At 38.2% G+C, this 15,799-nt stretch overlaps 1 protein-coding gene across 1 annotated transcript in view; it reads right to left on the minus strand.

The window, feature by feature from the left end:
* The window catches only part of ZFC3H1 (zinc finger C3H1-type containing), a 55,613-nt gene extending 40,384 nt beyond the window's left edge, over positions 1-15,229 (minus strand). Inside the window, exons 1-2 of the mRNA XM_050750060.1 lie at positions 14,632-15,229; positions 8,733-9,149 (exon numbers count right to left, since the gene is read on the minus strand). Of these exons, the coding sequence (XP_050606017.1) occupies positions 8,733-9,149; positions 14,632-15,229 (1,015 nt within the window). The remainder of the gene's footprint in view (positions 1-8,732; positions 9,150-14,631) is intronic.
* Between the last annotated feature and the right edge of the window lie 570 nt (positions 15,230-15,799).

The following is a 15,799-nucleotide window of genomic DNA, read 5'->3' on the forward strand; positions in this document are numbered from 1 at the left end:
TTATGTTAAAAATTCAGAAATCTTTCCTTAAGATGACAAAACTGAAGTTGCAAAGCTAGGATTAAATTAGATCTTAACTTCAAGCCTAGTGTTTTTACCACAACACCACACCTGTCAATGTTCCAAACATCCTAATTTGACTGCTCAAGTGAACCAAAGAATATGCAACTTATTCAATAAATAGAGAAATAACTAATCAAGCACCTCAATCAATGTAAATAGAAGGCAATGACCAAATTTCAAGACAAATGAGTTCTGTTGAAAGGCTTAGTCTATAAATGTGAACTTGTTGCAACATGATTGATACAGTAGAAAATAATTTGAGCAACCAGGTGCAGTGGCTTATGCCTGTAATCCCAGTGCTTTGGGTGGCCGAGGCAGGTGGATCACATGAGGTCAGGATTTCGAGACCAGCCCGGACAACATGGCAAAACTCTGTCTCTGCTGAAAATACAAAAAATTAGCCAGGCATGGTGGTGCGTGCCTGTAGTTCCAGCTACCTGGGAGGCTGAGAGAGGAGAATCGCTTGGAGCTGAGAGGTGGAGGTTGCAGTGACCTGAGATTGTACCACTGCACTCCATCCTGGGCAACAGAGTAAGACTCTGTCTCAAAAAAAAAAAGAAAAAAGAAAAGAAAAGAATTTGAGCATAACACAAATTTGTATGTGTGATTTGTCTCAGAGAAACACTAAGATTGCAGAAAACTGCATCCAAGTGATCTGAGCCATGTAGGAATACACAAACATACACTTCAAACATCTATCAAATACCCAAGTTCATTGTGTGTGCTATAAGTCACATCCATCCACATCTGGTACTACAATTTACTGTCTGATTTCAGGTAACACTCCTTGTTTTACTTCATAATAACTTATAAGTAGCAAACATTCCACTTCCACAGGTATACTTCAGGTCTATTTTATGGAATGCTGACATGTTTACTTTAATATTTCACACTTTTTTCCCCCATTTCACATGCAAAGCTGTGCTATCATTTTTCATTTATTCCTATCTTTTATGTGCCACGGATAAAGTTTTTGAGTGTTGTTCCTCTAACCCCATTTTCTCCACACACCCTATTGTTTTTATGGCACAATTTTGCAGTGTGGTAATTTTGGGGAATGCGTATGCCTCATTGTAGGAAAAATGATCAAGCTTTTAAAAACAACAGAATAGTAATAACTATCAGACAAAAATAAACAGGTAAACATTAAACACTAAATTATTCTCCTACATGAGTTTCATTAGGTCACGAGAAATCTACTGGTCGATTAGGATCTCACTTGTCTATACAAAATGGCAGCACCTCCCTTTAATGTAGCATAGAGGCAAACATCTATTAACATAACAGGTACCTTACGACTACATTGCTACCTTAAAAATAAACACAATACGCCGGGCACAGTGGCTCACGCCTGTAATCCCAGCACTTTGGGAGGCCAAAGGCAGGTGGATCACGAGGTCAGGAGATGGAGACCATCCTGGCTAACACGGTGAAACCCTGTCTCTACTAAAAATACAAAAAACTTAGCCAGGCATGGTGGCGGGCACCTGTAGTCCCAGCTACTCAGGAGGCCAAGGCAGGAGACTGGTGTCCATCCCGGAGATGGAGCCTGCCGTGAGCCGAGATCGCGCCACTGCACTCCAGCCTGGGCAACAGAGCGAGTCCGTCTCAAAAACAAAACAAAAACAAAAACAAAATAATAAATACAATAAATTCAATAAATACAAATTCCAGACAATAAATATAACGTTATACAAAGATTATAAATGCAGGTTTAAACTGATCAAATGGGTAGCTAGACATTGTTCTACCACTGTCATAGGTCTGTACAATAAAATTATCTCAAGTTTTACTCAAAACCTCCAAAATGAACACTGTTCTTGTCACACAGAATTTAAAATATTACCCACTAAAAGTCTAATGTGAGCTAAAGTCACCAGCACATAGGTAGTAGTTAAAATCACAACGAGAACACCCCTAGAAAATGGGACACTGAGGACATGACAAATTAAGAAATTACATAGGAAAAGTAATTATTTAAAACAAACAAAAGACAGAAAAGGAAAATCAGAAAGTTATTTTTAAAATGCATTACAGAAATTCCAAAATTTCAAAGGAAGAAAAACATCACTGAATATAGCTGAGATATCTACCCCCAACAGAATATTCTCAACAATGCAGCCAGAGTGATGCCTTAAAAATATAAAACAGGCCGGGCGCGGTGGCTCAAGCCTGTAATCCCAGCACTTTGGGAGGCCGAGACGGGTGGATCACAAGGTCAGGAGATCGAGACCATCCTGGCTAACCCGGTGAAACCCCGTCTCTACTAAAAAATACAAAAATCTAGCCAGGCGAGGTGGCGGGCGCCTGTAAACCCAGCTACTTGGAGGCTGAGGCAGGAGAATGGCGTAAACCCGGGAGGCGGAGCTTGCAGTGAGCTGAGATCCGGCCACAGCACTCCAGCCTGGGCGATAGAGGGAGACTCCGTCTCAAAAAAAGAAAAAAAATATATAAAACAGATTATGTCAGTCCTTTGCTCAAAACCCTGTAAGAGGTCACCATTTCACTAGGAATAAAAAAACAAAGTTCTTACAAGGCTCTGTCTATAAGATCTGCGCCCTCCTGCCATCTCCAACAGCTTCTCTCCCATTATTCATTCCCCTCACTCTCTCTTCTGTATTAGCACAGGACTCCTGGTTCTTCCCCAAACATGTCAGGCATCCTTCTGTATTATGGTCATTTCTCTAGTTCAGCAATAACCAAACTTCAGCATGTAGCAGAATCAACAGAAGGGCTGGTTAAATACAGATTGCTAGGCCCCATTTCCAGAGCTCCCAGTTCAACAGATCTAAGGTAGAAACTGAGAATTTCTGTTCTATCAAGTTCCCAGATAATGCAGTCCCCAGAAACCACACTTTGAAAATCACTGCTCTAGTTATTCCTTTTGTGTAGAAGCCTCTTCCACCAGATATCCATTTGGCTATTCCTTTACTGTCTTCAGTCTTTTTTTAAATCTCACCTTCAAATAGATACCTATGCTGACCACCCTATTAGTGCTGCAACCTGTATCCTCAATATCCCTTTCCGACTTACCCTGCTATACTTTTTCTCTTTCATAACAGTTAATTTACTCATCATGTTTACTGTTTTACCTTCTAAAATGCAAGCCCATGAAAACATAAGTGACTATTTTGCTCACCAATTTATTTCCAAGAGCGTGGAATAAAGTACTCAACTAATTTTTCAATGAATGGAAGAATGAAATAAAAAACACCCACTAAAATTTGCAATTAGGTCACAGAAAACTACCATGAGTAGTTTCAGTATTGTGATGGGGGTAGAAAAGCAAACTGTACTGGGCTAATAAGGAAATGAGAGGTAAAGCGAAAAGCTGGTATAGACTAGACGTCTCAGAAGTCTTATTGAAAAGAGGAAGAATACTTGACATAATTTAAGACAGAATGTAGGATAAGGTGGAAGAGGATTTCCATTTTTGGATGGAAAAGTCAAATATATTAAGAACACCCTAAGGAGACAATGGTTCAAGATAAAGCAGAATAAATAAAGCAAGGTCCCAGAGAAGGCAGAAGAAGTTAGAGCCAGGGGAACAAGTTAAAAAAAAAATGGCCATGAACAAGAGAATCATTACCCTCAGGATGAAAGAACTGAAGTGAAAATTGATACGGATTACAAACAAGTTTATGGTCAGGAAGTGAAAAGCTGGAATTGAGTGTGATTACCTCAAATAAGAGGCAAGCTTATATATTGACAATAATAAAGCTTGAGTAAAAGGCCTGAAAAAATTATGAAGGTATAGAAGAGTTGTCAAGAGATATGGAAAAAAGGCTCACCAATAACATAAGTTTGACAGTAGAGTCTTGGTGAGGATTGGTGGGGAAATATACATGTAGAAACAATTATATAATTTACTGATTCAGATGACATTTTAGCTTCTTTGATTTTCCTCCAATCACTCTTCCATACTGATGCCAGTTATTTTTCTAAAACACACATTTGATCAATCATCTTCTTGCTTAAAAACATTTAACAGCCCACCCAATGTTTAAAGAACAAAATTCAAATTCTTTAGCAAAATATTAAACGCCCCTCCCAATCCAACATTAACCTGTCCTTTTATAATTTTATGTCCAACCACTCACCAAAAAAACACCATTATCTCTCATACTGCATACATATTTGATGAATCTCACTGCCCTTAAAAAGCCCTCTGTGCCTATCTGCTCATTTGGTTCCTTCTGACTTCCCCAGTGGAAAAGATTCATTTTTCCAGAAGTATATCAAACATTTACATCTCTATGAAACCTTTCTAAATCCAGGTGAGGATATTTAATCCTTCCTGTGTTACTCTAGGCTTTCACACATAACTCGTATTATACTCCATGACAGTTATTTGTGTGTCTTTTCTATCCCTCTGTGTTATACTTTTCAAAACTACTTGTATAGAATCATAGTACTAAATTGAAGAGGGGAAAGAAAGGCATCTCCCTGAGAATGTGCAACCCAAAATAATCATCACTTAGGTTTACAACCAAATTCACACTATATGGGCAGCCAGTGAGGGTTGAAATGATTTCAAGGCTAAAGTCTTTAGCAAATTCTCTCTGGGGAATGCATCTTTGTCCCAGGTCTCAAAAACTTCCCACCACTAAAATTCAAAAGAAAATGATCATCTCACATTAAAACAAAACAAAACAAAACCACTAACTGTTCAAGAAAGAAAGTACCAAAAATGAGTAATAACAAAAACAAACATCAGAAATCAAACCCCCAAAGACCTGACATATTGAAAATTAGCAGGGATAGGAGATAAAACAAAACAGACCTATAGTTAATTTGTTTAAAGAAACAAAGATAAAGCTGAAATTATAAGCAGGGAGAAGAAAAGTGCAAAGAATGATCAAAGTGATTTGAAAACAAACAAAAATGAAATAAAAATAAAAACTGTAATTGAAATTTAAAACTCAATAAGTGGGCTTAAGGCAAATCAGATACAGCTGAAGAGAGAATCAGTAAAATGAAAGATGTATCAGAGAAAATTTTCCAGAATTTGTCAATTACAAAGTGACAGAAACTTAGAGAAATTAGGAGACATGAACAATAAAGTACGATGACTTAACATAACATACATCTATACAGAGTTCCAAAAAAGAGAGAGAATGTGATAATATTCTAAGAGATAATGATCATTTTTTCAGAACCAATGCCAAGATCCAATCCAGATTCAAGAAACAACAAATTCCAAGCTGGATACAAAAAAAGAAATCTACAATCAGCACATCACAGTTCAACTACAGAATATCAAAGACAAAAAGGATATTTAAAACAATCAAAGAAAAAAGATTATCTTCAAATTGGAAACCATTAAGACTGATAACTTTTAACAATGGAAATCAGAAAATATTGTTAGTAAGAACATAATTAGGGGCTGGGTGTGGTGGCTCATGCCTGTAATCCCAGCACTTTGGGAGGCCAAGGCAGGTGGATCACTTCAGGCCAGGAGTTTGAGACCAGACTGACCAACATGGCAAAATCCCATCTCCACTAAATACAAAAATTAGCCAGGTGCAATGGCATGTGCCATAGTCCCAGCTACTCAGGTAAATGAGGCATAAGAATCACTAGAACCCAGGAGGCGGAGGTTGCAGTGAGCCAAGATAGTACCACTGCACTCCAGCCTGGATGATAGGGCAAGACTTTGTCTCAAAAACAAACCAACCAACAAACAAAAAGCATATAATTAAACAACCTAGAATTCTAAACCCAGGGAAAATATCTTTTAAAAAGAGTAAACAGAAATCGTTTTCCACCCAGCAAAAACACATTAAAAGCAAAAATGTCTAAAGGATGTATTTAAGCACTGAGCATGGTGGCTCACACCTGTAATCCCAGCATTTCAGGAGGCCAAGGCAGGAGGATCACTTGCGCCCAGAGTTTGAGACCAGCCTAGACAACATACTGAGACCCCGTCTCTACAGAAATTTTTAAAACATAGCCGGGCATGGTAGTACATGCCTGTGGTCCCAGCAACTCAGGAGGCTGAGGTGGGAGGATCACCCGAGCCCAGGAGGTCAAGGCTGCACTGAGTCATGATCACACCCCTGCACTCCAGCCTGGGCAACACAGTGAGACCTTATCTAAAACACACACACACACACACACACACACACACACACACACACACACACAAAGAGAATGTATTTATACATATATAATTCCAGACATAATACAAACAGCCAAGAAAGTGCTAAAAATATAGGCAAAACTAAGCAAACATCATTCTTTGTATTTTGGGGAAAGGGTAAGGTTCTTGATTAACTTTAAACACTGGCAGGAATATAAGACCAGAAATTTAGTATTTAACTTCCAAACTAGCAAATGAAAAAAAAAAATTGTGTGAAGAAAAATAAGAGACTAAAAAGAGAAAAAAAAAAAAGAAGAAATAAAACCAAATGTCAATAATCATAAAAAATGTGAGTAGACTATGTTTAAGCTAAAGGACAAAGATTGTCATACTGAATTATAAATTAAAACCAGCTCTATACTATGTACAAGTAATATCTGAGACATGAGGATATAGAAAGACTGAAAGGGTGGGAAATTATATAAAGAGAAAGATGATGTGGCTATTAATATATAAGACAAAATAGTCTTTTAGGCAAAAACATCAGAGATAAAGTCACCACATAATGACTTAATTACCCAGCTTCAAAGTATTTAAAGCAAAAAGTAAAAATCACAAATCCATCATCATACTGGCAAATTTTAACAAACTTTTCTTAGTAGCTGATCAAGCATATCAAAAAATAAAAAAGTGAACAACACAAAAAGCTCAAGTAATCTATAAATTTCTTTCAAACATACACAGAACTCTTACAAGAGCTGATTACATACTAGACAATAAAGGAAGTCTTTAAGTATTTCAAAAGATTGGTTATCATAGCAATCTTATTTTCTGACAGTATGATCGACTTAGATATCAATAAAAAACACTGCTAGACAACCTACATGTTTTGAAGAAACACTTTCAAGTAGCCTACAAGTCAATGAAAAATAAAAATTAGAAAATATTTAGAACGAATGAAAAAAGTTAAACATCCCAACTTGATTGAGACAGAACTAAAGTCAAATTTGATGGCCTAAAATGATCTTAATAGGAGAGAGGCTGAAAAACCTCTGTACTTATTTCAGGGGAAATTAAAGAAGAGAGCAGAGAAAAAATCTATATACTTATTTCAGGGGAAATTAAAGTTTAAGAACCTATGTACTTATTTCAGGGGAAATTAAATAAGAGAGCAGGGAAAAAAAGATACAACTTATAAATACTATAGATAAAAAAGTAAAGATTCTTAAGAATAATTTTTATAACTTCTATAACTGATAGGAAAGACACATTACAAAAAATATATAGTTTACATAAACTGCCTTAACAGAAATAGAAAACACGAAAAGTCAGATTAAAACCTTCTCGGAAAAAAACTCCACCCAGGCTCAGACACTTAGCAGCAAGACCTACCAAGTATCTCAGAATGTTTCCAATCTTAAACTATTGCAGAGAATAAAGATGAAACCAGCCCCAACCGATTTGAGTATCACAACCTTACACTAAAAACTGGCAAGGAAAAAGAGGGGGGAAAAAATTACAGGCTATGAACATAGCCTGTAAAATTCTAAACAAAACACTAGCAAACCTTCATTTGTAATTGCGGACAGTTGGAAAAACCCAAACATAATTGGGAAATGGATAAACTATAGTATGATGGGATACTCAACAAAAAAGAACTACTGACATATACAAGTACATGAATGAATTTCAAACACATTATGTTCAATGACAGAAGTTATAATCAAAGGCAATATACTGTATGATTCCATTAATGTGACATTCTGGAAAAGGCAAAACTATAGGGACAAATCAGTGGTTACCAGGTGAACTAAGGGCTGAGGGAGGGGATAACTACAAAGACACTTGGAGAAACTGTTTGAGGTTGATGAAAGAATTCTGTATATTAATGGTGGCTGGTGATGGTTACGCACTGTCTGCATTTGTCAAAACCTGAAGAACTACACACACATTTATAATGTTAAAAGGTAAATTTTACTGTATATAAATTATATCTTAAAAATAAAGAGGAAAAGAAAAAAGCCAAATCCATGATTTAAAAATGGTATATCATAAACTGTATTAAACGCAAGCATACAAGGGTGGTTTAATACTAGAAATAAATTATATAATTCATTACACTAACAAATTAGGATAAATTAGATGCTCATCCCAATAATGAAGAAAAAAGATTTTGTAAACTTCAACATCCATTCACACTGAAAATTTCAAACTAGGAATAGGAGTAAAACCCTCCTTTACCCCATAAGGGATACCTACAAAAAAATTAACATCATATTTAATGACAAATGTCAAAACCATTTTCTTTGGTTAGGAAACAAAGGTGTCCACTATTATCACTTATGTGTAACATTCTATTATAGAGGCCAGCATGTCAGGCAAAAAAAAATAAAGAAATAAAGACTAAAAGTAAACAAAATTAGTAATTATTCAATAATATGTCTACACAGAAAGTACAAAATTTACAGATAATTACAATCATTTAAATGAGCGTACAATCATTTAAATGAAGTACACTACCAAAACAAGTAGTTACTCTTTTAGAGAAAGAACAGTCATTACTAACTAAAATATTTAATTCCATTACCTTGACTAGAATCAGTAGTGTCGGATTTCAGGGAAAGCGGTTTTGCTCCATCTTTAACTTTTTTCAAACGGTTCTTATCTCCTGGTAAAGTCAATTTTTGCCTGAGTGGTTTTAATTCAAATGCCTGAAAAGTTTTGACTTGTGTTTTCTCCTCAGGAGCTATTTCTTTACTTGAATCCTTTGTAATACTGACATTATCAGTGCTAGTTTGGTCCTCAAAGTTCAATGTTTTAGGATCTTCCTGCACATTCTCTTCTTTGCTACTCAATGCTAGTTTTTCATCCTTATTGATGCATTCTAGTTCCAATTGTATTTGCTTATACTTTAAAAGCAAATCTTCAAAAGTTTCTTCCACACAGTTTTCACTTTTTGATGAATAATTTTGTTTTCTTGATGGAGACCTTCCAAAACTTTTGGCTGAGCAGCATATTAAGGAAACCAGTTTCCAAAAATTTTCCACAGTTAAATTTAACAAAAAAAAAAAAAAACATAGATTATGGATGAATTTTCTCCCTTTTTAATTTTTCAAGAAAAACGAATCGATATTTTTAAATTACTAAATTCCATTTAATGTATGTGCAGCTAATACCCACTTTCATTAGGTGCCCATATTTGAATTTAATAAGTACCATATAAATAGTCCACTTACAAAATCACTAGTGTCATAATTACCAGTAGTATCCACAGATAGTCCACCTAGTTAGGTTATAGCATCCTTCCTTCTGTAAGTGCCAGGAAAGTCATAATTAGCTGTATGTTAAAGATTATTTTCTGAATGAAGAAGTGAGAAACTGAATGGTTTGTCACAGATGTGGATAATTTACACTTCAGGGAGCCGGGCGCGGTGGCTCACGCCTGTAATCCCAGCACTTTGGGAGGCCGAGGCAGGAGGATCACTTGAGGTCAGGAGTTCAAGACCAGCCTGGCCAAAACGGTGAAACCCCATCTCTACTAAAAATATAAAAATTAGCCAGGCATGGTGGTGCAGGCCTGTAGTCCCAGCTACTTGAGAAGTTGAGGCAAGAGAATTGCTTGAACCCAGGAGGCGGAGGCTGCACTGAGCCAAGATCCCACGGCTGCACTCCAGCCTGGGCAACAGAGGGAGACTCCATCTTAAAAAAAAAAAAAAAAAAAAAAAAAAACCACTTTAAAATAGTACTCAAAATATATCTCCTATTTTTCCCCTACAGAGAAGGCACAATGTAATGAAAATAATCTGAAGCAACTGTTCTTATTTTCTTCTCTAACACAGTGATACACGAAAAGTAACTTCTTCCTTAGAAACAGCTACACAATTTCAAACAACAATTTTTATTCTAAACAATTCATACATGAGAATTGTTATACCTCATTTTTCCAGACCAGATATTAGCAAGAGAAAAGACAGCACCTCCTAGGGTTTTAATATACCATTTATAGATTTTTTTTTTTTTTTGAGACAGTCTTGCTCTGTCAGCCAGGCTGGAGTGCAGTGGCGCGATCCTGGTCACTGCAACTTCCGTCTCGTGGGCTCAAGTAATTCTCCTGCCTCAGCCTCCCAAGTAGCTTGGATTACAGGTGCGTGCCACCATGCCCGGCTAATTTTTGTATTTTTAGTAGAGATGGAGTTTCACCATGTTGACCAGGTTGGTCTTGAACTCCTGACCTCAGGTGATCCGCCTGCCTTAGCCTCCCAAAGTGCCGGGATTACAGGCATAAGCCACCACACCCAGCCTATAGATCATTTTCAGTTGGCTAGGATGTAACAATTCAGTACCCCAAATATGGTTCTTCTGTTTAAACTCCTCACAGGACAAGCAGCAGAAAAGGTTTTTAAACTCTCCTGATGATCAGTTCAAAAAATGAGAATTACCATCATTTGAGAAACAAAAATAAGCAGTAAGTACATCTGAAAATCTTAACAGTTCTACAGCAAAACTGTTCTAGTAAATCTCTGGTTTTCTGATCTCTTCAAAGTCAAGTTTCTTAGAAGAAAACTAGTTTCTCTGTACCCTTCTTACCAAATGGAATCTGGTTTCTGTCCCATTAATCTAGAGAGACTGCTGTGGCTAAGTTTCCTTATCAATGTTTTCAAACTTATTTTTTTTTTTACCTGACCCCTATGAGAATCTGACACCATAAACCACTTCTCTCTTGGCTTCCATAACTCCCCGTTTCCCTTTGTTTCCGTATTTGTTTTTTGTCTTTTAAGTCTCCATTGAGTCCTTTCTAACTTGTGAAATAATGGTGCTCTTCAGGGAGCACTACTTAGCCTCTTTCTCTTCTTATTTTGAGCATTCTAATGCAGCACCTCCACCGTTCTACCTACCACAGGAGAGTTTACCCTGGTGAAAAGATATTTCTCTTATCTCCTACAAGCCATCCTTCATACTGCTGCTGCCAGAGTAATCTTTCTAGAATAAAAATATAAGATTACTCCCCTTGTTTAAATTTCACTAATAAAAAAGTCCAAAATCCTGAGAATAAATATAATCTGACCTGTGCTTTCCTTTCCAAACTTACTTTTTCCCCTTTCATCACAATTTTTGCATAGCTTTGTGTCTAAGTTTGTCTGTTCTTCAACTTAACCCCAATTCGAGCGTCACCTCTATGAAGGCGGAGTTTCTCACTCCCCTTTCCCCTCTTATGCACTCTTTGTATGTAAGTTCTGTAATTATCTGCATTTATATCTTACTTTTCACTGGAGTCATTTAAAGGCACAACTGCAGTTAAAAAAAAAAAAAAGACTGAAGACCTTGGAAATATCTGCAAAGGGAAATGATTAAATATGCTAAATATATTTAGCATATTTGCTAATGATTAAATATGCTAAATATAACAAAAATGCTAAATAGAAAAATAAGGAAAAGCAATTGAGTTACAACTATAACTGACTAATCTCCTTTAAGGCTAAAGAAAATCTACCCCTATCTACACAGAACAGCTAAGATCAAACCAACACTTACCAGATTTAATTTTACGCTTGTCAAGATACAATTTCTAACTGAACCTTGGTTTAAACAAAAAGAAGTGCTATTCAACCTTTTCAGCTGCAGCTGAAAATGGAATGACTTCTTACTGATGAGAGACACTGGCCTAATTATGTTAGCTCTCATCAGATTTGAAAGTTTAAAAGAGCAGTCATTCAAGGGAGACAGGCTAAGATGTACTGACAAAGTGTCTATCATTAAGAAAAATTAAGGATGAAAATAAGAACTGCAATTGAATTTAGTTTATTCTATTTCTTCAAAGTTGCAACTAGCATATCTTAGTTATTACAGTGAAAGGAGTTATGACAAAAACAGAAATAAAAAAACCCTATACTCAGGCTACTTTACTTCTAAATTATAAAAATATGCCACAGAATAACCTGCATTATTTCTTTATACAGTATTTGCAAAATAAAAAAAGGTATTATTATAATCACACAATGGAAATATGAATTAAACTGAGTACAATCTTGATATTAAATAAATTTGAATAAAGTGTTGTAACAAATATTTTGTTTGCTCACATTATACAAAAGTAGCTGGAAACTACGTTTTCCTTCTCAAATTCTTAAAAAGAACACCATCTCTAGGATGAATCAGTGATACTTCATGAGGAAAACAATGAGCAGAGGATCAAAACAAGCATCCTTTTAAGTGCGGCATCTGTCAAAAGAAAAACAGTAAGATATCTTATTTATGACAAGTTACTACAGAAATCAAAGTCACACAGACTGGATATTTTCCGGTACTTTTTTTTTTTTTTTTTTGCAACATCATATGTCAGTTTACTAATAAAAACATACAAGCTTACCAATTAATAAAGGTCTATGGTAGAGGCCCAAAATAGTATTGAATAAACACGCAGAAAGAGGACAAAAGCAGAAAGCCCACTCACCTCCCCCTTTTCTAACACAGAATAAAACTTTTAAGAAAAACTTTTGAGCTCCCATAGTACTTTTTATACACATACCTCAGTTTCAACTTTTTATACTAAACTACAACTACTTATTTTCATTTGTTTCCCTAATACAAACTACAGTTTTCATCTTTGTACCTTTACAAAACACATATAGACTGGTGGCTCTCGCCTATAAATCCCAGCACTTTGGGAGTCCGAGGAAGGAGGATCTCTTGAAGCTACAAGTTCAAGATCAGCCTGGGCAACATAGCAAGACCTCGTCTCTCCAAATTTTTTAAAATAAATTTAATAAAAATTTTTTTAATTGAAAAAATTTTAAAATCATACACACACATATGCTCAAATAGCCTTTCTGGTGTTTGGATTGAAAATAGACTACAAATCCATGGATTAAGAAACACCGTGGACAGAGGTTTTCTAACCTTCTTGGAAGAACCATGTGCTGGCTTTTAAAAAGTTAAATATCTATATAATTTTCTTTTCTTTTCTTTTTTTGAAACGGAGTCTCGCTTTACCGCGCAGGATGGAGTGCAGAGGTGCAATCTCTGCTCACTAAAACTCCGCCTCCCGAGCTCAAGCGATTCTCCTGCCTCAGCCTCCCGGGTAGCTGGAAATACAGGCGCCCAATGCCACGCTGGCTAACTTTTTTATTTTTAGTAGAGACAAGGTTTCACCATGTTGGCCAGGCTGGTCTCGAATTCCTGATCTCAAGTGATCCGCCGCCTTGGTCTCCCAAAATGTTGGGATTACAGGCGTGAGCCACCACGCCCAGCGCCTACATGATTTTCTCTGAAACAATCCTAAAATGTTCCTAACCCAACTTTTCGTTGCAGAAGTAAGGTTTTTCAGGGGACTAGCATCAGAAGCTGCTGTTTCTTACCTAAATGTACATTCCTTGCCCCTTTTACATCATGACATTTGAGAAAGACCTATTCTGGACCTAAGTGTTCTATAAAAGTAATTCTGATTGTCTTCCAAATAACTGTCATTACTTTTAAGTTTCATATATAATGACGAAATTAAAAATCACACTGTGGGAATTACAACCAGTAATGAAAGTCTTTAAACTTCTGCAATGGTCACAGTGTAAGTCAAGATAGTGTTTTACAAACCCATTATAAAACAGGAAACCTTCGGATGACTGATTCCTCTGTATAAATCCTGAGTAAACTCAGTAATGTTTAAAACTGAGAATAAGGTTAGAAGTAGCAAAAATCTGGTATGTTACTATTTCCTTTCTCAAAGTATCCGTAATCTCCACCCTCGCATACACATTCCTCCACTCTAACGTATTAAAATAAAAATGCTGATAAGTTTATCTTTCTCTTTCTGGCCCTCATTTAGTCAGCACGAAGAGTTACACAATGCGCAAAAGTGAACACAGATACAAACGTAAAGGAGGTAAAGCGTTCCAAAAAGATCAAATGAATCAAAAAGCTCTGAAACAGACCTGTTAAAGACACCAGAGTGTTTTTTTTAAACCTCCCCTCCCCCCGCAATTTAAAAGGCAGCAACCGGAATAAATCAAGATAAAAACAGCATCACAAAAATAGTGCAGGACTGCGCAGACTGAAACTTTTACAATTTTCAATGTCAAACCGCAATATGATAAAGCAACAGTATTCCCCAAACTGGTTATGAATATTTTTTTCTCTAACAATATGTCAACTTCACATAAAATACAAAGTTTCTGTCCCAGCAAAAATACAAATGCTAATGAAAGTCGGGCTTCTAAAGTATTATTACAAATCAGACTTAACTGTCTTGGATTTCATTAGCTTAACCCAGTCCATAGCACGTTAATATATCCAATGAAGCAGTCTTAACAATAACGCTATAGTGTGACACACGGGGAATTACCAAAGAACAACTTACTTTAAGTATACTGACACAGGGAGAAATCAGCGGTTCTGATGATTCAAAGTTACACTCGTCTCACAGACCTAGTAATGACGCTAAAGGGAACTTTGGTAAGTGACACACCCAGCGCCGACCGCCACGTTAAGGATACAGCTCTTCCGAGGTGGAGAGGGCTCTCGCCAGCTCTGACTGCTGCTGAACCCGGATCCTGCTCCTCCTCCCAGAGGGGGTCTGCACCCCGGCTTGCCTCCTCGCTCACCCACTCCTCGCCCCCGACTCCAGCGACTCCCACCCCGGTAAGGCCTGCCTCGAAAGCGGAAACGGTCCAAGGCGAGGTGGCTCCGCTCCCAGAAAGACGGCCGGGGACTGCTTTCGGACAGTGAACTCGAAGGCATCCGTACAGAGGGCGGATGAGACCGGAATGGTTCTTTGGGTCGGTAGCTGCTGGGTCCCCTGAGGTGGCCCCGCTCAGACGCGTGCCGCGAGCGTGAGAAATTCCTCAGCTGCTGCTGAGAAGAGGACGATGACGAGGAAGAGCCACCGCCTCCGCCGGATCCACCGCCCCGGGCCGAGTGAGGAGGCCTTCGCCGCGGATAGGGTAACAGCCCGCCGCCACTGCTGCTGCTGCTGCTCCGGCTCCGTATCTGGCTGTTGTTATCGTCGTCACTGATCTCCCCATCTTCCAGCTCCCCTTCTTCCTTCGGCGAGAGGCCACTGGAGGCCGGGGCCGGAGTATCTGCGGTCGCCATCCGGGGAGCAGCGCCTTCCACACAACCTTAGCTCTCCGTCCGGGGATCCGCCCGACAATTGCCTCGTTTCCGCCGGGTCGGTGCGGTCTTACCCTACTCGGACACCTAGCGGCCTCTGTTCCCCAACTTCCCCGCACCCCAGCTCTCTCTCGCCGGACCGTCGCAACCCAGTTCCTTTTCCTAGCGCCCCCTTGCTCCTCAGCGATCGGGGTTCTTCCGCCTCGCGAGAAAGGGACTCTGGTAGCGGCTGTACCCGAAACGTCACTTCCTGCGACACGCAGGAAACAAAGGCTCACAGTTCACGCGATAATAACACCACTCGATACTCACTAGGATTTGTAGTCTTTCTTCTTTTTTCGGGTTCACTCTTCCGGTCTACGGGTCACACCCACTGCAGGACCTGGCCTGGTACAGCTGGGTGCATGCAGAAGTAGGTGGAGCTGCTCTTAGTTGCATCCTTGAGAGAGTTTTATTGTAAAACGGAGGGGAAAACACTTCCTTTTAATTGCTGTGAGGACCGCTGCCGAAGAAACGCAGTAGATCCGCTCCCTTTTGGGGGCGGGGAGAAAG

This window comes from Macaca thibetana, chromosome 11, assembly GCF_024542745.1.
Source record: "Macaca thibetana thibetana isolate TM-01 chromosome 11, ASM2454274v1, whole genome shotgun sequence".
NCBI classification, from domain to species: Eukaryota; Metazoa; Chordata; class Mammalia; order Primates; family Cercopithecidae; genus Macaca; species Macaca thibetana.